The sequence below is a fragment of the Candoia aspera genome, chromosome 2, assembly GCF_035149785.1.
Source record: "Candoia aspera isolate rCanAsp1 chromosome 2, rCanAsp1.hap2, whole genome shotgun sequence".
Lineage (NCBI taxonomy): Eukaryota > Metazoa > Chordata > Lepidosauria > Squamata > Boidae > Candoia > Candoia aspera.
Genome location: NC_086154.1, coordinates 253,390,891 through 253,417,523, shown reverse-complemented (window position 1 = coordinate 253,417,523; position 26,633 = coordinate 253,390,891). Strand labels below are relative to the sequence as shown.

The 26,633-nt window shown below is 41.3% G+C and overlaps 1 protein-coding gene across 1 annotated transcript in view; it reads left to right on the top strand.

Moving 5' to 3' along the window:
• The window catches only part of DCC (DCC netrin 1 receptor), a 652,649-nt gene that overhangs the window by 454,971 nt on the left and 171,045 nt on the right, over positions 1 to 26,633 (top strand). The window contains exon 13 of the mRNA XM_063293179.1: positions 17,143 to 17,284. Coding sequence (XP_063149249.1) covers positions 17,143 to 17,284 — 142 coding nt within the window. The remainder of the gene's footprint in view (positions 1 to 17,142; positions 17,285 to 26,633) is intronic.

The following is a 26,633-nucleotide window of genomic DNA, read 5'->3' as shown; positions in this document are numbered from 1 at the left end:
AATTAAAACAGTAGTCAGTCATAGGTGTCCCTAACTGTACACCTGTTTAAAATGCACAATGATGGTATCTTTAATTGAAAATTGGATTAATTTTTCAATTCTTGTTAAGTCCTTTGTACTTTGAAAGAGGCAAATACCACATGAGGTTCTGAAAAGAAAACACTTGGTCACCTTAGAGAGAGAACCTGATATAAATACAAATTTTCTTCTACCTTCATTGTTATGCCCCCTACATTCTTCTACAATGGCAGAGTAAAACCAATACACTAGATCAGAACCACACAGCAAATGTGAATTTTAATAGATTTATTTGCATGTTAATAGGCAGCTTTCCACATGCGGTTTTACTGTTCCAGGAACAGCTGCAATTGGTAAATGCCAAGCCCATTACAGAGGCAATATGACAGGCCTTAAACAACAAAAAGAATTATTCTCTTGCAAAGAACTGTTGTGAGGATTGGGGTCAGTCTGCCACGCAGCCTTTAAAAAGGTTAGCTAGTCCACATTTTAGTCACCCTTTGGAGTAGTGTACAGTTAATGCCTAATGTTTAGGCTGGATCTGTGAAAATATAGGGATGAAGCCAAAGCTATGTTTGAGAAGTAAAATGGTCTAAATACGGATACTTTGCTTCTTGCGGGAGGGGCCTGAGTTAAGGAGAGCAGGACTGAACTTAGAAGAAACCACCATCACCATTTCCCTTTCCCGTTAGTAATCTAACATGGGTAGGAAAGGATCAAGGGTGTTCCTCTGGCATCCCCCCAAATGCATTGGACTGGTGAGAGAATAATCCTGGAGTGGCCCTAGTAAAAAGTCACAGCCTTTTCTACTTTGGACATTATGAACCCATTTAGCATTTAGATGTGATATTTCTTCTGTCATGAAGTCTCCCTCCAAAGCCCCAGAGGACTGCTCTGCTGAATCTTTGATTTCAATCCTTTCCCCCTCCCCGCTCCTGGTCTTAAGTTTGATTCATACTTTTTTTAAAAAAATAAGTTTGTGGATTTGTCTAAATGAGTCTGCATAATCATATACTGTATATTCATCTTCGTGAACTTTTCTTGTAATATAGGCATTTTTCTACCTTTGCAAACAATTTTCCTTTGTAGTACATTTTGCTGATACTTTGCCTAATACAATCGTTTTTCACACACTTTACCATGCTAAACAGGTTCCTACACTTAAGAAAAAAATCAAACTGCATTGCAAAATTCAGAAAAGTGTACTATTTATATATTAGAGCATTTTAATTCACATGTAGCTCAAGGAAGGTTTGGGAAATGTAAAGTGGAAAAAAAATGCATTAAAGTCTATCAGGATCAGGAGTGGGGCCAAACTGGCCTGAATTCTGATCCTTCATGGTTGTGAATTAATTAATTACTTAATTAATTAATCATTCATTCATATATTCATTCATTCCTTTCTAGCACTGTATAACCCCTTTATAATTATTATGGCTTAAAAACAAGCAACAGAAAAGAAGGAAGGAAATATAACCATCCATGGGAGGACAAAATAATGAAATGTGTGTCTTGACATCATGATGTGATGTCCTGTGACTTTCACAAATCCTGTGACTTTCATACTTGTGTCTGACATCAGGACACTAGTAATAAAGGCTGGGGTTTTCATCATGAGGTTGTGACACATTTTGTCAGTTTTTCATCACTGTGACTTGTACAGATTGTGGAAGGGAAGGGAGGGAGTCAGGGAGGGAGGTTGGGGTGAGAATGTCCAGCCCACAAGCCCCCAGGTGAGCTTCCATGACTGAGGATGGACTAGAATATGGGTCATCCCACTCCTCGTTAAGTGCTTTAACTATTACAGTTCACTGGCTCTGAATGACATTTTGATCACATGCCAGTTGGTGCCTTAAGAGTCAAAAACAGAGTTGCAAAAAAATAGTGATTACATTGCTAAACAATAGAACTGGGAGCCTTTCTTGACTTAACAGAGTCATTACATTTTCATGGTTGGCAAAGAATGAATGCAGCATGATTCAGTAAGATCTCTAGCCACTGTGCTTCCAGACTAGGCTCTTCCTATCATCAAGAGGTTGAGCTGGGCTCAGAGCTAGAAACTGAGCAGAAAGACACAATACACAAGCACCTATTTTCTCTGTTCATGTGGAGAAGCAGACAGTCTGCTTTAATTTGGATTCCTGCACTCTAGAACTTACCCCAGGACTTCAGGGTCTCAAAAGTCCCTTCCAACTCTGACATTGTATTATTCTAGCATGTAGTAAGATGACTGTGCAAGAACCTATTCTGCCTTTTGCAAATGTAGAAGAGGCTGAAAAGGATTCAGAGGAGAAAAGAAGAAAAGCAAAGAGGGCCATGTTGCTTCAGGAAGCACCTTCCAGGGGATAGTTCCTTCAAACTTTGACCAAAGAGGTGGCTTCCAGAGAAAGAAATGGCAGACTGAAAATGGCTTCGGAAAGTGGAGCAGACAACCGCGGTAGAATGAAGAGATGGCGAGTAGACTGTCTCTTTGATAACTCCTCTCTGAATAAGGAGAGGACTTGAGATTGCCCACAAGTGCTCCAGACAGCTACACCTCATGAGGAGACTGCAAGATAGCCATCTCAGATGGGTTTAATGCTCTGGGAGGTGAGGGAATAGCCATCTTGCTCAAACCATGGTCAGTGCCTTTGAAAGGACATTGGTTAGCATACTTCTTTTTCTAATCCTTTTGGATATTGCTAGTTAACTGCTTTTCAGCTATTAGGAACTTTTGGATCAACAAGACTGACAGCACTGAGTTTCCTTCAATCCTTAGTGAAAGAAAGTTTTAACAAGTTAAGAACTTTTTTTTTCTTGGGATAAACAGTAAAAGGGTGATTAAAACTTTGATTTTAGAAAGTTACAAATGTCTAAGGGTCCAGATAAATTTGAAATGAGATTTTGGAATTAATTATAAAGAATCCTTCCCATGGGAAAATGCTTTTGTTTGAATTTTTTTTTAAAAAAAGATAAGACTGTAAAATATGGACACTAGGGGCAACTAGAGAGAACTAAAGATTACAATTAAAGGAGAAGAACACATAAACTCAACTTACAATTACAGAATGAAGCAAAATATTCTAACATTGGACAAATTGAAGGATATTTATGAACAACAGATTCAGAAGTTAATTTTAATAGTGTCAACAGAGACATCTGCCTCCATGAAGAGACTGTCTCTAAAAGATGTTGTGGAAGAGGAACAGGTTTTACCTGACAAGATTGAGACTGAGTTGAAAGTGGATTCACAAAAGACAGGCTACAAGAATGACATAGAAAGAAATGTTACACTGGACATACAAAATAAAATGGCTGATGTCTTAATAATTAAAAGGGATATACAAACAATAAACCAAGAGAGTGACCTGGATAATTTTCCTATACTGGATTTAGAAAAGAGGCTTGCTAAAGTTTTGGAGAATCTTGTGAGAAGGGACAAATTTAAAAATGAAAAGAAATCAAGTTCTGGGACAATATTTGCAGGGACTAAAGATCAAGATTGTTAGAAGTAAAAAGAAGGACTATGAAGTTGGGTTTTTTGATCAACGTTAAAATAAATATGTTGTTATTTCTGGTAACCCTTAATGGACTTTTTCTGACACCAGGATTGAGATGGTCATACTTTATGGATTTGTTTATAGATGAGAGATGGGATATGGGAAGAAGAGATCATTTGTTATCATTTAAGAGGAGGTGAAAAGTCACTAAAATTGTTTACACTTGTGATGAATATTGGAAGTCACTTCTTTATATAATTTGTATATTTATACATATATTTTTATATTTTTATATATTTTGTATGTGTGTGTATATATATACACTCATACACACTATATTCTTTATTCTATTTATTTTCTATTTCTCTATTTTTACTTTTTACTTTCTTTTCTGCACCTTCATTCTTTTTATTCTTTTTTTTTAGTTTGTATTAGTTTTTTACTGTAGCAATTATAATACTTAATAAAGTTACTACCAAAAAAAAAACTTTGAAGAAAGCAAAGAACTGCTTTGAAGATCTGCACAGCCCCAGTATTTATACCAATGTATCTGGGCACTTTATATCACCTAGCAGTAACAGCAAAGGCCAATATGGCTAACCCATTTGATGTCCAAAACACTCACTCACTGTGATTTTTGAGTAGACTTGGGTCCTATCTGAAGCCTATGTGATTCCCAGTTCAAATCTATCACAAAACTCATAGGTCTTTCCTGTTTCAAAGGCTACCTTTAATGAAGCAAGCATGTGAAAGTCACCTCTTTGTAAAGAAAAAGGACAGATCAAATGGGCTGAAACTCAGATGGATTTCTGTGTGGATATCACAGCAGAATCAAACTATGAACTGGGCCTTTTATGGGCCTGTAACTGAATATGTTACATTCCTTGCAGATTTCTGAGGTTGATTGCTACTAACGAACTACCATTCAGAACATAGCTGGTGTGAAAGGGATTGCAGTTTAGCATGTAATGCATATTATAACAGATAAGAAATGCAATTAATAACTATAGTATCTAGTGGTGATTTGCAAATGCATATGGGGGTCAGTGTTGGAGGAAAATTCTGAGAGTGCCTTGGACTGCAAGAAGATCCAACCAGTCCATCCTCCAGGAAATAAAGCCAGACTGCTCACTTGAGGGAATGACATTAAAGGCAAAACTGAAATACTTTGGCCACATAATGAGAAGACAGGACACCCTGGAGAAGATGCTGATGCTAGGGAGAGTGGAGGGCAAAAGGAAGAGGGGCCGACCAAGGGCAAGGTGGATGGATGATATTCTAGAGGTGACGGACTCGTCCCTGGGGGAGCTGGGGGTGTTGACGACTGACAGGAAGCTCTGGCGTGGGCTGGTCCATGAAGTCACGAAGAGTCGGAAGCGACTAAACGAATAAACAACAACATGGGGGTCAGACATCAAAAGGAATTTCTACAGCAAATCAGATCACAAGAGAAACCCTAAATCTTAGAGGCAGTTCATACATTCAAGAGATAGAAAATGAGGTGGAAATTCCTGAATGTGTATGAGGTCATAGACTTCCTTTTCTTTTTAGGAGTTGACACAGATATACATAGTAGAACATTAGCTTTTTTTCCCTGAGTATCTTTAATGCTGGGATAATTTGACAGTGCTAAAGTGTTATTTAATATAAAAGCCATTTATGGAAATAATTGTGGAAGATAAACACTGCAATATGAAAATTAGTATGTGTGATCTGAGTCTGTTGCCTGGAAGGGCTTAATGTTTTAAAAGCTATGGCCAAATATAATTATTTTCTTTTTGTTGATTAAGGGGGGGGGGGTGAAAACACAAAAAACAACAACAGTACCAGCAACATGATTTTGAAATGTGAAATTGCTTGTAGCCAAGGCAACTGCTGGCAGTCCCAAGCAGTGTCAGTAATTTAATTTGCAGCATCCACATTGGCCTTCAGGCAGATGGATTTTTCCCCTTCTGTGCCAAAAAAGTCACCAATTGACTGTGCCCAGTGTACCATGCCTCCTCTAATTAAATAAAATTTCTTTAAGTCATTTGAGAAGTGGCTTGTATAGAGTATACATTTTGCCACTGCTGTAGGTTGGCCATCTTCATGAGCAATTGAAAAACCAGGTTTTGTGGAAATGTTATATCTGAGAGCATGTATCTGTGTGGAGGAGAGACACAGAGAGATCCAGACTGTCCTCCCAACTTGCTAGACCATTCCTCTTGCAAAGAATATGTTGAGAAAAGCCAAGGTATATCGAGACCAAAATCTACATGAATCCATATCCAAGGCTGATTCTATGAGTCATCTGATGTTAAACAGTTTTGTAAGAATCACTTGGAAAACACCTGATCAGGGAGTGCTAATTCAGGTCACAGAAGGAAGGAATCTCCTTGTCCAAACTCACCTGTTTGCCTGAATTCTGCAGGATAATTGTGAACCCAGAAATCCCAGTGTTGTAGCCTGCAGTGGGAAGATAAAAATTCATGCTAGTAATGGCACTGGCAAACCACTTCCATATTACTGCCAAGATTGTGATGAGAGTCCATGAAAGTCAGCTGAGTTCAGTTTAACTCAACAAAATATTCATCTTTAAGAATTGTGGATCATTAAACCCTGCTATTCTACCCAACATGTGTTAAGTTAATGTAAGGCATCAGGATGTTCATGATGGTTTCACAGATGCTAACTCCCACTGCCAATTATTCCTTCTGTTACTACTTAATGTGTATTAGCTGTAATGCAGTGGTGGGAAGCCTTTACTTCTTCAGATTTTGTAGGATTACCTTTCCCATTATCCTTAATGTTGCTCTTCCTTGCTGGTGCTGACTGGACTCCAGCTAAAGCAAGAGTGTGCGGGGAAAGAATTTAGGAAAATAAAATTTCCCTAATTCCCACAAGTTATAATGTATAACATTTAGGAGCATGTTATGCATCTGCCCTTTACATAAAATGGTTTAAATACAATTAAAATAAAATAATGCCTTACTTAAAATGAAACGTAAAATTACAAATGGCTAAATATGTGAAGTCTGCTTACAGTTTAGCCTCAGGCTGTGCTCATTGAGAGCAGAACATAATGGGCAGATAGGCAGGAACAAAATAAAAAAGTCATTCTGCCAAAAAATACTCTCCTCCTAATCATCATCATCATCATCATCAACTCCCAACCCCCAAAGAATCTCTGAATGCTCTTAAAAATCTAATTTTCCTAAAATCTTTCCCTCCTTTTCTAGGATGTATTATCTTTTACCCTTTTCATGAAATGTGCCCATTTAGCTGGACTTCCCTCACTCTCCATGTTATTCTTCATTGAACAACGTTAATATTCTTTAACCTCCACCGTGCGTGCACAGTTGTTAACATTGCCTTGTTTTCAAAAAACCTTGTCCATAACTCACTTGGTATATAATGCCTGGCTTTGGTTTATATTTTGGACTGTTCTTAGCATGTGTATCTAACAAGTTTAGTGACCTACATGCTTTTAGGTTCTTGATCTCAACAAAAGTCCTTGGCTAATATATGTGCACTTAAAGATGAGCCTACAACTTTCTTACATTGCTGTTCCTTGCATCAGCCTGGCTTCACTACATAAGACATCTCAATTAAAAGTTAAAATCAATTCACTGTCCTACAAGAACTTATGAGTAAAGTTCATGATGACCTACTTGGTGCACATAAGCATATTAGATTCTTAAGCGCCTATATGTGTTAGATTCCATATATCTACAAATGTACAAATGTACTTTAACTGTTCTTGTTCTTCCTACAATGGCCCATTTGCTCTTCATTTCTGCTCTTATGTTAGTGGATAAGTAAAGGATAATACATATACAAATAACAGACAGAGGTAGTCCTTGACTTACAACCACAATTGGGACCGGAGCTTCTGTCTCTAAGTGAGACAGCTGTTAAGTGAGTCACACCCAATTTGATGACCTTTTTGCCATAGTTGTTAAGCCAATCACCATGGTCATTAATTGAATCACATGATCATTAAGTGAATCTGGCTTCCTCCATTGACTTTGTTTGTCAGAAGCTGGCTGGGAAGGTCACAAATGGTGATCATGTGACCCCAGGACGCTGCAACCATCATAAATACATGCCAGTTGCCAAGTGCCTGAATTTTGATCATCTGACCGCAGGGGGGCTGTGATGGTCATAAGTGCAAGGACTGGTTGTAAGTCACTTTTTCAGCACTGTTGTAACTTTGAATGGTCACTGAATGAATGGTTGTAAGTCAAAGACTACCTGAATCCTGAGACTGAACCTTAGCATGTTCTGTAAATCCAGCCACTCTGAATAATAAATCCTCAACTGTGGTTCAGTTTTATATATCGATCCAGACAGAAGGAAGAGGAAGGTGACTGGAGATCTTACAAGCATAAACATTTGTCTCATTTCCTGCTAAGCATTATCTGAAGCCTCCCCGGTCTTTTGCAATCTGGGCAAACTGAATGAATGCTGTGTATTGTATTCATAGAGTTCTCTCGGCAGTTGGTATCTGCAGAACATTCACAGCTGCTATAATAGACATTTCTGAGGATAGATTTTCCTCTCTGAAGGTAAGAGCAGCTCATTCCTGGTAGGATGTCACCACATCATGTTCTGTTCATTTCTCCTCAGGATGGTCCATTTCCCGGAGAAATAAATCTCTTTCCTGTTATGCCAGCTGCAAAGCTGCTCACTGGTCAAAACAATAAAGGGGGGGGGGGGGAATCCATCAATTTCTCCATTAGGGAAAGAAAAAGTGATCTCAACAAAGCTGAGGCAGTCCTTTTTATTGACGGAAGGATTGGCTCATTTAAGTCTCCTTTAAAGTTAAAGAATGGTAGAAATGAACCAGCCTGAAGAGTGACCTTAGGGCTGGTCCATCTTAAACATCTTTCCCTCTACAGAGAGAGGCATTTTTTTTTTTTTTAAAAAACTACTTGAATGTGCATATATAGCTAAACATAAAAATAGACTGGTTATACACACATTTGGTCCTCTTTCTATTCTCCTTTTTGGTGATGCATGTCCCCTATTTTTGGAGATAAGTGGCCAACCTGAGCAGTGCCAACTACTCTGAAACTGCAAGTAGACACATCAAAGAGCATATAACTAGGGTTTTTTACAAGATAAAGCATAAATATGCAACAATTGCTAGACAGCAGGATTGATTAATTCATCCTGGAACTGACCAAAAGCCTGCCCTTGTATCTAGCTGTTGCCTCATGCTTCAGTCTCTTTTTCTAACTCTTGAATTGGTTCTATGTACAGAAATTACCTATTACCTGGTACTGTATCCAGGCATTGATTGCTTGATTAATTGATTAAGTGCTATCAGGGTGCTGTTAGCAACTACTTAGTTAGATCTCCTCTGAGATGTTCCCATTCTGGCCCTTCAGGTCTTCCAGCAGTACACCCATTGCCAGTGTAATCAAGCGCATCCACCTTGCTGCTGGCTGTCCTCTTTTACTCTTTCTTTCAACTTTTCCCAGCATTATGGATGTCTCAAGGGGACTGGATCTTTGTATGATCTGTCCAAAATATGATAGTTTGAGTCTTGTCTTTGTGCTTCTGAACTAATTTTCTTCTATGATGCATTTGGTTGTTTTCTTGGATATTAGTGTTCTTCCTGAGAGTCCTCAACACTAAATTTCAAAAGGATCAGTACTGTTTCCATCCTGCTTCTTCATAGTCCAACTTTCACTTCCATAGAGGGTCACAGAGAAAACCGTTGCACATATCACGACATCTGAATATCTTTGCCAAGGTCCTCATTCGTACCCTATCAAGTGCCAGTCTATGGAATATTTCTTGACAGCTGGTTCCGTTACTATTGATGATTGATCCTAAAAGGCAGAAGCTATCCATTAGTGTCTTAGTTATCAGTTTTAAAACTAGTTGCTGTCATCATTTTGGTCTTGTTTATATTTAATTGCAGTCCCATTTTTTTTTCACTGTGCTCCTTGACTTTCATTACCAGAGCCTGCAGAGTTCTGCAGTGTTTTCAGCTATCAGAATAGTATTACCAGCATAGCGCAGATTATTGATGTTTCTTTCTCCGATTTTAAAACCATGATTATTTTCTTCCAATCCAGTTTCCCTTTATTCAGCATAAAGGTTGAATAAATGAGGAAAGAATATACAACCTTGTTCTTATTCCTTTGCTGACCAATCTGTTTTGCCATGTTTCATCCAAATTGTGGCTTGTTGTCCTGTCTGTAGGTTCTGTATGAGGACAGTAAAATGCTCTAGCATTTCCATTTTCCTAAGGACATTCCACATCTTGACTTGGATGACTTAACGTCTCTTCCATATTCAATGAATCACATACTGACTTTTTTTTTTGTATTCTTTGACTTTTTCAGTTATCCAGGATGCAATAGCAGTAAGTCTCTTGTTCCTCAGTCTTTTCTAAAACCGGATTAAAAGGCAGCATTCCCCTTTCCATGTAGAATTCTAATCTGCAATGAATGATTTTAAGTATCATTTTACTAGCATGTGAACTTTTTTTTATATAGTTTGCACACGTTAAGTCTCCTTTCTTTGGTATTGATACGTACACTGATCTCCTGAAACCTATTGACCACATTGTCATTCTTTAGATGTGTTGACATAGTTTGGTTAGAAGTTACTAATTCTTCTTCTGTTACTTGACATATGTCTGTAGGTATTCCATCAATTCCTATCATCCTCCAACTTGGTAATGACCAGAGTGATGATCCAACTTCATCTTCTAATATTAGAGGTTCTTATTACCAAGAGAATATTTTCTAAGGTATTTTGGATGTTGACATATCTACTGTACATAATTGCAGTACACTCCTTCAATCTTTGTTTTATGTTCTTTGGATCAGTTTGAGGTTGGAATCTCCTTTTGAGTTTGGAGATATTTTGGAATACATGGCTCATTTTTCCGTGCTTGTTTCCATCTTCAATGTCTTTATAGGTGTCATTGCTTCTTGTCACTTCTAACAGATCTCTGAAATTCTGTTAAGTTCCTTCTTGGCTTTGGCTTGTTTCCTCTTCTTGGTAATTTCCACCATCTGTTCTGACATGCAGTTTGCTTGCTCTGACATTCCAATCTCCAACCACAAGTAGTACATCTTGTTTGCAAGTTCTGTAGAATTCAGATTAAACTTGACTGTAAAACGTGCCAATCTCTTCTTCTGCATCAGTGATTAGAGCATAAACTTGGATAATTGTCATGTTAAAATGTTGTCCACAAAGTCTAATTGATATTATTTAGTCACTGAGTGCTCGCTATATCCTTTCTGATTGTGAAAGCAATGCCATTCCTTCTTTAATTTTTGTGTTCTGAGTAGTAAAAAATATGATCCTCTGACTGAAAGTGTACAATTCCAGTCCACTTCAGTTCACTGATGCTATCATGTCAAAATGTAGTCAATTCATTTCATCCTTCTAAGTTTTCCCATGTTCATGCTTCTTAGGTTCCATGTTCCCACTGTAATTCTGTCTTTGCAGCTTTGGATTTCCCTTTCCCACATAACATCAGCAATTAAATATCTCACTAGCTGCATGATAAACCAAAAGGTTCTCAGCTCTTCCTCCACAACATATTGCGTTCCATCTGATACCTGAGAAGCCCATCATCCAGCATTATATTGTTGACCACTTTATCTTGTCTATCTATGGAGTGTTATTGGTAAAATACAGGAATGGTTTACCACTGCCTTCTCCCAAACAATATGAAAGATGCCTTTGCTATTTTCACTAAAATGATCCTGCAGTTAAAATATTCCATCTTTTGTGTTTGGGAACTGAGCTTGGGGACAGATTTAAGGGCAAAATTATTAAGCCTACACAAGCACCCTCTGTTGTGGGTACCTGTGGGACAAAAAGCATTCCTTAAGCTTCTAAGGCAGGGGCATCTGGGCATTGGGGGTGGGGGTTTCCCAAAAAGTCAAGATGGTGGCCCTGACCATGTAATCATAGACTCACCCCTTTTTAACATATGTCACATGTACAAAGGTGGCAGGACTTGAATCGCCAAGTCAAAGCCAACAATTGGACCCCTCTGCAGTTACCCTGGGCTGGGATAGGCAGGAATAGATGATAACTAAAATAATCATGTTGCAGTTTAAAAATGGTGTCAGAAGCACCTATAAGTATATGTGATTTGGCACTCTACAAGTGTCTAAATAAATAAATAAATAAAATCTTTCTAATTCCCTCTAACCCACTGTAACCAATTGCCAAAAGAATAAGAGTGGTCCTTGGTCCCACCGGAGGTTGCCCACCCTTGTTCTGAGGCACACATTTTTACCACTAAAATGTTTCCCAAATTTATGTATGTATGTATGTATGTATCACATTTATATGGCCGCCCATCTCAGGACATTGCTCAAGACTGGATTGCATAATATGTAAAACATTGGAAAAATTATTTTAAAATATTACATAAAATATAGATTTTAAACATGAATTATTTGCTCAACCCCAGCCAACTGACCAGTTCTGGACAACACAGTAATCCAAGGCAATGTCAATGAAGCAGACAAATGTGAAAATAATTATTTCTTTATCTGTTTTTCTTCAGTTACTCCAGTGAGGTATTCTGGTGAGCGAATTGGTGGCTAAATTATATTTTGGACCCAGAAATAACTTACGTTGCTCTCGGTGTGATCTTATGTGTCAAAACCTGATCATTTCTATTGAACTCATAAAATGATCCACTACAGAACTGAGACATCTATTGATTTTGGTAGATTTGTACCACTAGATAAAATCTTCCTTTTAATCCTGTTTTATATGGTTACATTTAATCCTATATTTGTAAGATGCTTCTTAACTTCTAGAAATAGTACTGTTTTCAAAATATTGTATAAGTTTGCTCTTGGGCTTATAAAGTACATTTTAAAACTATTTCTGTACATCTGCATTTTCATGTAACCATTACATGCCTACGGCATTCTTCACAATCGTTGGCTATCAAACTCAGATTTAACAAAGCTATTTCCAGAATGGATAGAGGCAGTCCACAAGGACATTTTATAACAGCCAGCACACAATGCATCTGAGATGGTATACAACAAGGATTTTGACCATACATTTGCAGAAATGGAATTTCATCCTGAATTCATAAAACTCCTTGTGCACCGATGCTTTACATTTATCTGTGAATTAATCAACTTCCTACTGTAAATTGGGATGTTTTGCAAAACATTTGTCAGCACCTGCTGGATTTCCACCTTTGTTTGAAAGGAAAGGCTAGACCTTACATAGCTAATCCTGGGCAGTCACTGAAAAATGCTATTACAATCCTGTTTAATTGGTAATCTTGATTTAGACACAGCTTTTTTTAGCACCAGAGAGAATCACTGTGGAGCCCTTGAAAGTGGGAGCTCCAGAAATGCAATTGTGGCTAGACTTTGGAGACCAGCACCTAGGTTCTGCAGTTCATTGGGCATTCATAATTTCAGACTAAGAATTTCTGGGGCAACCTCAAGATTGAAGCATCCTGGAATCCTTCCATGACGTATAGCTCATCACAGCTGTGAAGTCCTCAGATGACACATATTGGCAACTCCTTAAAGTAGCTGTGTCTTTTCTTAGGACTGCAGCTTCAACAAAATCCCACAAAAAGACATCTGAGATTTAAGACACTGCTACAGATGCTAGGTGTGAGCCTTCACACATTTCACAGCCCCCCATTTTTTAGACTCTGAATCCAGAAACACTGCACCACAGCCACACGGCTCAGCATTACTTCTTCATGTATATTTTTAAAAATACTTTCTAGAAATGGTAGTTGGCCAAACATGTGCATATTTTGCAGGTGCTTGCTTTATTATTTTCCTCTGAAATTATATCATCCTGAAGCACAATGGTCCTTTTCTTTAAGCAAATGTGTTTAGCACCACAGCCGTGAAAGCAAAGTGATTTAATTCTCATCTGTAGGTGCTAGGCTTTAAGTGAATTTCTAAATGCAAAACTACATGCTGTGAATATGTCTATATGTGTGCTTCTTAAAGTTGGCAAACCAGTTGTTTGTTCTAATATAAGGATAAGCATTCTCTAGCCTTCCAGATGTTGGCAAAATCTGTCTGGAGGAAGACACAGATGCTCTCTGCTGTAGCGTAACTGGAAAGTAGCACCAGCTCTCAGTTAGAAAAGGCAGGAGTGAGAAAAGAGATATATCAAGTCTGTTGCAGAACTGAAGTAATGTACACGGCCCTCTTGGAAGGGAGGGTTAAAACATTAAGTCCAAAACCTAGAACTGCAAGTGCCAGGCAGAATTTACCAGTTTTCATTCAATTTAGTGAAACAGAATTTGCTTTTGAAATTTCAGTGAAATTGTTCTGAGTGGAGTGTGATTGTCTTGCACTTACTTAGCTACAAGGAAACCCATCAGTGAGAATGTGGATGGTTTGTTTTTCATTGGACAGTCCTCTCTCCAGAGGTCTATAGCCTGCATGCTGTTCATGCTTGTATTCAATCCCAAGGAAAGGCATAGAAGGGAATTCCTCCCCTGGGGTAGATGGGTGGATTGACAGTTGGGAAGGCAGCAAGTCGACGGAAACACATCTAACAGAAGACCAAAACATCACAGCACTCCAGCAGTAAACTAAGCTCAAAATCTTCCCCAAGAGAAATGTGAAAGAAATTCTCAAGCACACTGAGATTAAGATGTTAGAAAACTAGGAACCTCTCTTGCGGGGGATGGAAACATCCCCAGAAATTGCAGGGCAGATATTGGCTGCACCACTACAGAACTCCCTAAATAGGTCTACTAAAATGCAAAAATCCAAAGACTAAAGGGAGTGAAGTTAGAGTTTTAGTATTTCTCTGCTGCCATCATGTTGTAGAGAGCCATGGAGATGGCCTTGAGGGAAATATTCAGAAGCCATTAGAAAAACAAAACAAAAAAATTCCTTAAGCCCTAGGAAAGGAGGCAGCATTAGGAAGAGACTTAGGCTGGCTTCTCCCTGACTCACTGGGCTATAAGAAGGAGGGGAGGAAAAACACAGTCAGACCTGCAAGATTCTGTTAATATAGTCTATCTCAACAAAGTCTTCTAGCATAATCTGTTTCCTGATCTGGACAACTGCAAAGGGCTGACACATACAGTAAATACTTACTGTACCCCAAATATGGTAGTCCTACCCTAAGGGCCTTTTCCCACACACACCTAACTATAGCATGAACATACAGGCACTCCTCAACTTACAACCATTTGTTTAGCGACTGTTCAAAGTTATGACAGTGCTGAAAAAAGTGACTTACAAGTCCTTGCACTTATGACCGTCGCAGCATCCATGCAGTCATGTGATCAAAAGTTGGGTGCTTGGCAATTGGCATGTATTTACAACGGTCGCAGCATCCCAGGGTCATGTGATCACCATTTGCAATGGCAGTCATGTGACCCAATCAATGGGGGAAGCCAAATTCACTTAATGAGTGCATGATTTGCTTAACGACTTCAGTGATTTGCTTAACAGCTGTGGCAAAAAAGGTCATAAAATCGGGTGCAGTCACATGATGCTTCACTTAATGACTGCATCACTTAGCGACCAAAGTTCCAGTCCCAATTATGGTTGTAAGTCGAAGACTACCTGTACTCCAGCAGCCATTTTTTTTCCTGCCATGACCTCCTAATGTATGGCCTTCATTTAATGCCCAGCCCATATTTGCGATTTACTTAAGTCAACCTTCTCTGTCTTGGACTTAGAGTTGTGTGTTTCCTTTTAAGAAGGCACCCTGTTACAGCAGTTTTGCCATAAATGCAATCTGACACTTTGCCAACCCTTTGGTCAATATTGCAGTCTGCTGACTCCTTGGGAATAGGGTTAACCTGGCACCTATCTGACGTTTTAGGCTGCTATAGGCACACGCCACCCTCTTCGGCCTCTGCAGGGTTTCTAGCTCATTCTGCACTGGGTTGCAGGAGACTCCGGTTCTTTCCATCTGGGCTCTCCCCATGCATCCAGCGTAGGAGATACAGGGCCTGCCTGGCTTGAAGAGAAGACCTAGATCAGCCTAAATAGAAACTGACAGTGGTGTGGGCCAGAGGTCTAACTGCTAAAGTGGGAGAGAAAGAGGGAACACCCTCTCTCTCCAGGTTCACAGGACAGCTCTCTCTGGCATCGTTTGTCCATGCTGCTTTTCACCACGGGTTTTGCACTTTTCTGGAATAGCTCTAAACCCACCTTCAGAAGGAGCTTGATTATTAGCTCTGGGCTGTCATGCGTGTTTTGCAGAAGTGTGTTCAAAGGAATCCATTTTGACAGGGCTCACTTTACAGAACAGTGTTCAACATACAATAACATAGTTGGCAAAGTAACTCTTTTGACTGCTTTACGCTGACCTTTAAGGTTATCTTTATGCCCCTTTGCTTGCAAACAAAAACAGTGCCTTTAGCATTGTTGTTTTGACGTTTGCTATTTTTTTTCCCCTCTGTTGCTTTACTGGATTAATTAAGACATTTTATGAGCCTCCCCTTTAGATTCATGTTGCTCCCAAGAGTTGTACTGCAACATAAGAGTACTGAAATTCTTACAGCAAAATAATAACATCTATCTACTTCCTTTATATTATCTGCAGTTTTATTGGCAGTTGCTGCTGTTCAGTTTGGAGCGATAGTCGTTTATTTTAATGAATGAGTGCGCCCATTGATAGATTTATTTTTTGATATAAAAAGAAAAGCAGGAAGGAACAGAGAACAGAGCTTCTTCCTAGGCCCATCCTGCTGAAAGTAGGCTCCCAGAATGCTTTTGCACAAATCATTGGCATAAATATATAAATAAACAAATATTGAACAAGCAAATGGCCAAGCTTTACATATTATGTCACCGTAGCACTAGATTTTTAACTGACCTGGTAGAACTTGTTTTCTGGACACAGCTGTTGGGTCTGGTGGGCAGTGATTTCAACATAAGGGCCAGTAAGAGAGAATGGTTAACTACTATTATGGTGTGTTCTGAAACTGAATAGTTTTCTGCATAAAAATGATGCTTTATATAGAAATAATATTTTCAGTATGCACAAAGTAATGGTTTCTGAAGTGGTATTGCCACCTGTGAAATTCAGGACCACAGGTCATGGTGATGGCCACAAATCATGGAGGGAATGTCTTGGTATGTCTGTAAGACTCAATATGACCTCCAGGTTGAGTTCAGCATATCTCCAAATATCACCTGCAGGGGACCAATGGCAGGAGAAGGGAATTTCTTTGTCTCCTGCTTTTAGGAACTGCAGAAACTTCTGGCTGGCCACTGCAAGAAGCAAAATGTTAGACCATTGTTTCTCAACCTTAGCAACTTTAAGGTGTGTGGACTTCAACTCCCAGAATTAAAGTGGCCAGGGTTGAGAAACATTGTGTTAGACTAAGATGAGCCTTCACCAATGGCTATGTATCTGGGCTGGATAACCTCTTGATGGCAGCAGAAAACTACAAAACCTCTAATTCCTTGCTGCCATCTAGTGATCATCTGAATATGATAGCCCTACTTTCACCTAATCAAGGAAAGCAATTTGTACATCCTTATTAGCAGGATGTACTAATGTGCAAGGAATTATATCTAGTTTTCCAATATACCCATTAAAATCAATGGGACATGAGCTAGCATGCCCTTCAAACAGGCTGGCACTATTGAGCCTTCGGGAATAAGAAAATGGGTAAAGCACCATCCAGTGTAATGTGTTTGCTTTACAGAGCATCAAAGTGAGTTGGCTACCCCCACCATCCAGCATGCAAAATGGATTTATCACCGGCTATAAAATACGGCACAGAAAGACAGCTCGCAGGGGTGAGGTAGAAACATTGGAGCCAAACAACCTCTGGTATCTGTTTACAGGTGAGTGTTTACATGACATTAGTCTTATAAAGATGAGGATGAATGAAATACTGGGGGAATAAAATGAGCTTTTACTTCAAGTGAATGCTGTTTGCCTTGCATTCTGGTGACATTTATTGGACTGCACAACAGCAGCCTTCATACATTTTTACTTTGTTTCCTATTTAATGGTTTTATCATCTATTTGTACCTCCCCATATTCCATGGCTTAATGAGTTTGAAATACAATTCCCCATTCTGTCTTGCAGGTTTTATCCTAAATTAGGTTCTACAAATGCCAACTCAAAAGCAAAAACAAAACCTGTCATCCCGATACAAGACATTTTATTCATTATTTCTAAGCCAGCAAAATGGCCATTGTTTTGATAAGTGAATGCAGAGGAACTGTCAACAGGCATTTGATTCCACCTGCAATTTCATGCTTACCTTTCTGCACCTTGCTCAGAAATGTTCTTTAATACATGCATCCCTGGTTGCAACTTTTAAACCAAGATATACTTTCAGAGAGGTGATGTTCAGTCATAACACAACCAATTCTAGTCAGAAAAATCAACCACTTTTCATTTCCCTGCTAACCCAAGTAAATTCAGCTGCATGCTGAATCAGTAAGGAAAGACAGGAATCACAACCAGATGAGCTAATTCTACTTTATTGTAATACTACATTGACAGATTCTTGCAAGTCTGAAAGAACAATCTTCCCCCCCCCCCCGTGTCCTTTACAGCCCTAGAAACTAGGGAGGGTCTCTTCTGAGCCTCTTGCCCTGTCCACAGTCCAGCTGTGGGCTGTGCTTTCTCTTATCTGACTGTTCCGTAGACAGCATCTCTTCCCCTGTCTCTCAAAGCCTTTGTCACATACCATTACACTGAGATCCTGCATTTGTCTCCATGAGGTTAAGAACTGTCTATAATGTAATCCCAAAATTCTGGATCACCTTCTGATGGTAGAGGCCAAGGTCATCACCCTTCCCATTATTTTCAGTTGGGTCTTTAGAAGCTAAGTTGCCCATTCCCCACCCCTAATATGTTCTGCTTATTGCTCCTTGTTATTTTGTATTAGCCAACATTCAATTGTTAATTTATTTCTGATATTGCAATATTGATTTGATGGTTTGAGTTATTTTGAGCAGGAATATGAAACTAGGGCCCACAAAGGATATAAAGATATGGAACTTCTTACTGATAGACGTCAACCTGTAGATAAAGTGAATTGGTTTCAAGAAAGGCTGTTAAATAGGCTGAATGGAATATAAACAAATGCAAACCTCATTGTTACTGTTCGCTTGCATATTACAACATTTTCCAAAAGAACTGGGAATCAGGCAGCTTTTAAAGAGATTATTTAAATATTCAAGCAACAAGACTTTATATCTCCTTAAAAGCATCTGCTGGTAAAGGCAGGTGATTTTGCCCACTAATGAGGACTGCTGCAATACCAAAGTAATTCAGAATTGCAACAATGACTTTAAATCACTCCTGTTGGTTTTATAGCTAGATCCAGCATCAGCTACAATTTAAAGGTGGATCTGGCTTTCCTTTTAAATTTCAAACATCCTTCCCCAGAGGATCTCTGCAATTAAATGTGCCTGCTTATCATTATGCTTCATGGTTACTATAAGATGAATGAAATGATAAACATATAAGGCTGCCAAGGGGAACAAAAATCTGGTACAATATAAGCACAAGGTGCTCCTCTGATTGAATGTAACAATTGTGAGAACAAAGTAGCTGCTCCAGGATTCAGACTGGATTGAATGCATTGTTAAAACACAGGATGGGAACTCAGCTTGTTGCATCTACTATAGTAGCTGCTTTAGAAAAAAAAAATCTTTGCCTTTGCTTTTTCAAAGGCGTTATAGATTAGAGTGTAGGAGTGGGGACACGTGGCCCTCCAGATTTTGTGCAGTTACAACTCCCAGCAGATCTAACCAAGATGTCAATGAGGAGAAAGTGCTGAGATTTTATTTATGGTTACATTTACATGGCAACTTTCTTCCAGGAGCTCAAGACGGGGCACATAAAGTTCTTCACCCAGTTTCTTCCCACAACAGCACCCCTATGTGGAGCTTGAGCTGAGGGAAAGTAACTGACCCAAAGTCCCTACTTAGCTTCCACAGCCAAGGATGGACTTGAACCTGGATTTCTCTGCTTCTAAACCAACACTTTACCTCATATCATACACACAAAGTATAGGGCGGCTTCAGTGTTGAAATGAGGCATTTCTTCAGATTAAACTGTTCCACAACTATTCATGGTCTTTAGAACTTTACAGTATTGTTGCTTATCTCTGTTGCTTCATCAACAGAGATAGGTGAGAAATTGGTTCGGTTTGTATCTGGAGGTAAGCCAACCTAATTCATTTTTTCTGAAACAAACAAAATGGAACAAAGATATCCTAGAGCATTTCCGTTGTTCTGAAATTTCACAGTGCTGTTTTCCAAACAGAAAACTGGGACACTTGGTGAAAACAGCATACTACTATACCACTATATATGGGGAAAATGCATATTCAAGCTATTGAATATTTGGGATAAGTTGTCTGTGCTGACTATTTTGGGAAAAGAAACAAAGCAGGATGGAAATAGAATGACATGAAAATTAAGCTGGGAGAATTAGGAACTTGGCACAATGATTTTGGGAGGTTCCTCCATTTACCAGCCATTTATTCTTCCAATTCCTGCTTCATTTTATTTCCTGAACTGGTCACATGATCATTCAGTGAACATGATGAAACTGATAGGCAGCTGTTTTGCCAAGTGTCCAGGCAGTGATCAGGTGTCCAAACAATTGGTTCTTTTAGATCCAGAGACAATGATCACACCAGTAAGTAAGGAGACTTTAAGCTTTATTGTTTAACTCTATGAGGAACATCAAAGGATCTGGGTTTGTTTAGCCTACAGAAGAGATGACCGAGTAGAGATACCTTAGCAATCTTCAAATATCTGAAGGGTTCTCTCAATAAATAGGGGATTGAATAATTCTCTGTTCCCCAGAGGGCAGGACAGAACCAATAGAAGAGCAGGTGGCAGTCGGGCTAGGACGGCCTTTGCACAACTTCGTGTTGTGCTCCAGTTACACCCCTACCTGGAGTGAGAGGATACTCTGCAAGGATAGCCCCATGTATGTTGGAGGGAGTGACTTTGAACGGTCACTCATGCCCTGGTTATCTCCCATATAAACTACTGCAATGCACTCTACATGGGGCTACCCTTGAAGAGTATCCAGAAGCTACAGCTGCTGCAAAATGCAGCTGCGTGTAATGATTGCCTATTCTAGAACACCATCAGACTCATGAGCAGGATGACAAAGATATCTGATTCATTAAAGAATAGTATGCAGGATCACAAAGAAAGCTGAGAATGAAAAAAAACGCGCCAAATGCAAACTAAAAACCCTCGGTACAAATGAGATCCCTCCCCCTGTAGAATCTTCCCAAGCTCACAATCCCAGGTGCTCCTAACGGCTTCTGATGGTCCGCGGGAAAAGTCCTTGAGCAGAGCACATAACCCAAACATATTCCATTGAAATGAACATAGATACAGAGCTTGGTACAAGGTTTCACAGCAGCTCCCTCCCAAACAGAAATGCGCATCAGCGCCATGGCATGTGAAACATTACGATGTACAGTGCACATTGAAACAGTGAACATGACATACTGCCCCCCAAAAAGAAAGAAAACACTAAGCGGCAGGCTTCAAAGGGTAAGCCAAGTGGAAATGGTTAACTAAATCAGGAGCATTAAGGTGGCGAGCAGGCACCCATTCAGGATGAGGAAAGTGTTTCCATCAGACCAGATACTGGAGGGTGCCTCGAAGCTTGCGAGAATCAACGACCTCCTTGACTTCAAAGTGCTGTTGGCTGTCAATCATGATCGGAACAGGAGGAGGAGGTTGGGGATGCCAGTGAGAAGAGGGGTGGATGGGCTTGAGGAGGCTGCAATGGAAAACAGGGTGCAAGCGTTTCAAATTGTGAGGCAGGTCCAACTTAACAGTAACTGGACTGATAAGACCAACAACAGGGAAAGGACCAATGAACTTGGGAGCAAGTTTTTTAGAGGGTTGTGGGGACTTGATGAATTTGGTAGATAGATATACTTGATCCCCAATTTTGAAATCATGTTGCAAAGAATGACGTTTATCAGCATGAAACTTGTAAGCAGCCTGGGCATCAGCCAAAGTCTGTTGAATCACTGGCCAGGAATCAGCAAGCTTAACAGCCCAGTCAGAGGCAGAACAGGATTGGGGAGGGGGTTGTGGCAGCTCAGGGATGGGAACAAAGTCGTGACCAGAAACCACACGAAAAGGGGTTTGCCCAGTATTTTGATGGACAGCATTGTTGTAAGCCACTTCAGCAAAAGGCAGCAGGTCCACCCAATTGTCCTGATGGTAGTTAATGTATGCTCTAAGGAATTGTTCAAGGGCAGAGTTCAAAATCTCAGTAGATCCATCAGTCTCAGGATGGGACGACGTGGACAGTGCCTGTTTGGTGCCAATCAATTTTAAAAATGATTTCCAAAACTGGGAAGTAAACTATGTCCTGCGATCGCTGACCAAACAGGAGGGGCTACCGTGGAGACGGTAGATGTGGATGAGAAACAGGCGGGCCAATTGTGGGGCCGACGGGATGGATGCACATGGAATGAAATGGGCTTGTTTGGAGAAAAAATATTTTACAACCCAAATGACAGTTTTCTTCTGACTGGGAGGTAGGTCCACAATAAAATCCATAGAAATCTCATCCCAGGGATGGGATGGGCTGGCCACTGGCTGTAGAAGCCCCTGTGGTTTCCCTCCTTTTTGCTTTGACATGGCACAAACAGGACAGGAAGCAACATAGTCTTTTACATCGCGCCTTAAGGTTGGCCACCAAAATTGATGATGAACCAAATGCAAGGTTTTGACAAAACCAAAGTGTCCAGCAAGTTTATCATCATGGGAACACTGCAAAACATCAGCTCTTAAAGTTTCAGGCACATAAAGGCGGTGTTCCATCCATGCCAGACTGTTTTCAAAAGAAACATTGTCTCTATTAGCTAGCAACCAAGTGTCAGATTTCAGTGCCTGGAGAAAGTCCTTCTGTAACTGACAAGGAACTTGCACTTTCCGCTTCCCAGACTGGGCTGGGGGTGGGGATGCCTGTGCACGGGTCTGGCTCCGAGTGACAGCAACTAAGCCCCGTTGTGGGTCAGTGAGAACAGTCCCAACCACATCTGCTACTTGGTCAAGGTCCTGAGGTAAACATGACAAAGCATCAGCCAGAAAGTTTTTCTTTCCCAGAATAAATTTTAACTGGAAGTTAAAGCGACTGAAAAATTGAGCCCAGCAAATTTGTTTAGGACTGAGATGCTGGGGGGTGCAGAGGGCTTCCAAATTCCTGTGATCAGTCCAAACCTTGAAAGGGCATTTAGCGCCTTCCAGGAGGTGACGCCAGACTTCCAAAGTGGCTTTTACAGCAAAAGCCTCCTTTTCCCAAACATGCCACCAGTGTTCAGTTTCAGAAAATTTTCTGGACAAATAAGTGCAGGGTTTCAAGTGATTTTCAGAATCTCTCTGTAACAATATAGCCCCAACTGAGGAGTCAGAAGCATTAACTTGGACCACAAAGGGGCGTTCAGGATTGGGGTGCTGTAGAATAGGCTCAGCAGTGAAGAGGGTTTTTAACTTCTCAAATGCTGCCTGGCATTCAGGCATCCAATTCAGCACTGCCCCAGGGTTTTTTTACTTTGCGTGTCTCCCCCAAGCCCTTGGAATGGAGTAAATCAGTGAGGGGCAAAGCAATCTCAGCAAACCCCTGGATAAATTGGCGATAGTAATTACTGAACCCGAGGAAACTTTGCAATTGCCTTTTTGCAGGGTCCATTTCAATGCCCTTGTCAGACACCCGATAGCCCAGATAGTCAAGTTGGGTCTTGTGAAACTCACATTTGGAAAGCTTGGCATAAAGCTTGGCATCTCTAAGCTTGCTTAACACCTGTTTGAGGAGGCGTTCGTGTTCCTCCTCAGTTTCAGTGTAAATGAGAACATCATCTAAATAAACCAGGACTCCTTTAAACAAATGATCATGTAATACTTCATTAAACAATTGCATGAAGACTCTGGGCACCCCTGCCAACCCAAAAGGGAGGACTTTGTACTGAAATGAACCCAGTGGACAATTAAAAGCAGTTTTCCACTCATCTCCAGCTCGTATGCAGATGCGGAAATAGGCTTCACGGAGATCGAGCTTGGAGAAAATCTTGCCCTTAGACAAGTGAGCTAACATGTCCTTCATGAGCGGCAGAGGGTACTTGTTGCAAATTGAGACAGAGTTTAACCCCCAATAGTCCGTACAGGGTCGAAGCATGCCATCTTTCTTTTCCCAGAATAGCACAGGGGCCCCAACTGGGGAATTTGTAGGTTCAATAAACCCCCTTGACAGATTTTTGTCAATAAAGTCCTGTAATGCCTCAAGCTCCTTCTGAGTCATTGGATAAATTTTTGGCTTGGGCAATTGAGAGTTAGGAACCAACTCTATTGCACAGTCAGTTTTCCGATGGGCGGGTAGCTGATCTGCTTCCATTTCCCCAAAGACGTCTGCAAAGTCTTGATATTGATCAAGCAAGCCTTCTAAACGTGCCAAACTATTGCAGCCCTTCCAACCCCCGCACTTGAAGCTCTCTCCACGGTAGGGGCTTGGTAAAACCCATCCTTAAAAGTCAGAGTTCTGTGTTCCTAATTTATATGTGGGCTTCGATAGGTCAACCAGGGAATCCCCAGAATTACCAAGGGGTTGCCAACAGGTGCCACTACAAATTTTGAAGTCTCACAGTGGCTGCCCATTTGCATTGCGACAGTTCCAGTGAAATGGGTTGCCGCTGCCCCCCCCCCCCGCCGTTGAACCATCCAACTGTGTGAAGATCAAAGGCTGCTGGAGGGGGAAGCTAGGCAGGTCCAAAGCAGCAACCAGATCAGGGTGAATCAGACACCTGGAACACCCAGAGTCAACTAAAGCCCAGACTTCTGTAGTCTTTGTGCAGGAACCCAATTTCACTTTTACTGCTAAAGTGGGACAGTCAGCACTCACCATAGCAGCCTCGCGCCCATCCTTCCCCACCTGCCTGCAGGTGCTCTTCATGGCGGGTGGCTGGCGTTTCCCGCCGGCTCCTTAGAGTTGTCTTCAGCCTCTCCCAAGAAGTAGAATACTTCCTCAGCATCGGCTGCGCCCTTGGCTGCTGTCATCTGCCACGAGGGGGGCGGCGATTTGGCCGGCAGCTTGCCCGCTTGGTCTCCAGCCTTGGCTTTTGGGCAATTCACTGCTCAATGCCCTTCCTTTCCACATCGGAGACACGGACCCCTCACATAGCGCCAATCTCTCTCCTCTTCCCAGGCTCTATAGCCTGGCCAGGCTGCAGTTGCGGCACTTCGGGGGGCCCTCATGGTGGCTGGTGGTTTTTCAGGTCGTCTGGTTTGCATAAAGGTATGCTGGGCATGCTCAGCCTTGCCGGCCAGACAGATCCATTCATACAATGACTCTGGGTTGTCTCTACACAACGCCCATTGTAGGACGTCCCAGTTGAGTCCCTCTTTAAAAAGTTCTATTAAGGTTGACTCAGACCAGGTGGGGATTTTCCCTGCTAAAGCCTTAAACTCCAGGGTGTAATCAGCTACAGACAGCTGGCCCTGGGTAAGATCCTTCAGCACCTTCTTAGCTCTTGCTCTGGCCAGAGGATCCTCAAAATGCAGCTTTAACACCCCCATAAAGTCCTCGAAATACTCAAGTTCAGGGGAGTCAGCCTCACTTAATTGAACATACCAGTCAGCCACTCGACCCTTCAACTTGGTGGCAATGGCAGTTATCTTAGCCTCTTCGGAAGGGAAGTATGCTCCAAACTGCCTCATGTAACTTTTGGCATTGGTTAGAAAGAAAGATAACTTGGTTGGATCCCATCAAACTCAACAGAGAAGTCTTTCACCCCCACTCCTGTTGGAGCAGAACTGGCGGCTGCTTGAGTGGTAGTTGTTGCTCTGCAGGGTGGAGATTCATCCCAGAGCCATCTCCGGCCCCGCTCCGCCAGCAGTCCAGGTGGGACGATGGGGGATGGTTGCATGAAGCTGGGACCTCTGTCGTGCCTCCCCTGCCCCCCCCAATGATAGAGACACGTTTCTTAACATGTACTCCATCGATTCTATTTTGGCCTCCACCACTCTTAGCCTTTCAGAGGTTTGAGATTCCTCCCTCCCTCACGTGTTAGGCTGTCTCTCCATTGACACTGTGGTAAATTCTATGTCTGGGGTCAGCGGGAACCGATGCAATTCTCCCATTGCATCCCAGGTGATCAACTCTGTGGGCGATTCTCTGGGTGCTGGTTGCTCTGGTTCTCCCCCATTGTTAGATTCCTCCATCTCAGGGCTGGAACTCGAATCTGAAGGTTCGGGGAGGAGATTCAGTTCTCTGCTCCTGACCGTCAACTCGGGCATCAAGCTAGCCAGCTCCTCAAGTCCCCCGGTCGTGAGCTTGGACTCGGCCATCATTAACTATTTTCCCTCACAAGAAACTAATCTTGGTAGGAGCTAACGGTACAACTTTGGTGATTCTCAGCTTTATGTAATGATCGCCTATTCTAGAACACCATCAGACTCATGAGCAAGATCACAAAGATATCTGATTCATTAAAGAATAGTATGCAGGATCACAAAGAAAGCTGAGAATGAAAAAAGCACACCAAATGCAAACTAAAAACCCTCGGTACAAATGAGATCCCTCCCCCTGTAGAATCTTCCCAAGCTCACAATCCCAGGTGCTCCTAACGGCTTCTGATGGTCCGCGGGAAAAGTCCTTGAGCAGAGCACATAACCCAAACACATTCCATTGAAATGAACATAGATACAGAGCTTGGCACAAGGTTCCACAGCAGCTCCCTCCCAAACAGAAACGTGTGTCAGCGCCATGGCATGTGAAACGTTACGATGTACAGTGCACATTGAAACAGTGAACATGACACTGCGTGAGTGATCTTTGGTGCCTCAAGATCAGCACATGTTACTTCTTTGCTCTGTGAGCTGCATTGGTTGCCAGTATGCTTCTGGGTTCAATTCAAGGTTTTGGTTACCACCTTTAAAGCCCTACATGGGATGGGTCAAGGTTACCTAAGGGACCGTCTCACCCCCACTACATCAACCCGTCCCACCCGGTCATGCAGAAGGGGCATGCTATGGACCTTGTCTGCAAGAGAATTCCATCTGGCAGGGTCCAGGAGGTGGGCCTTCTCTGCAGCAGCCTCTGCCCTTTGGAACATCCTTCCCCTGGAAATGAGGTTGGCCCCCTCCCTCCTGGACTTTAGGAAACAATTAAAGACCAGGTTTTGTCACCAT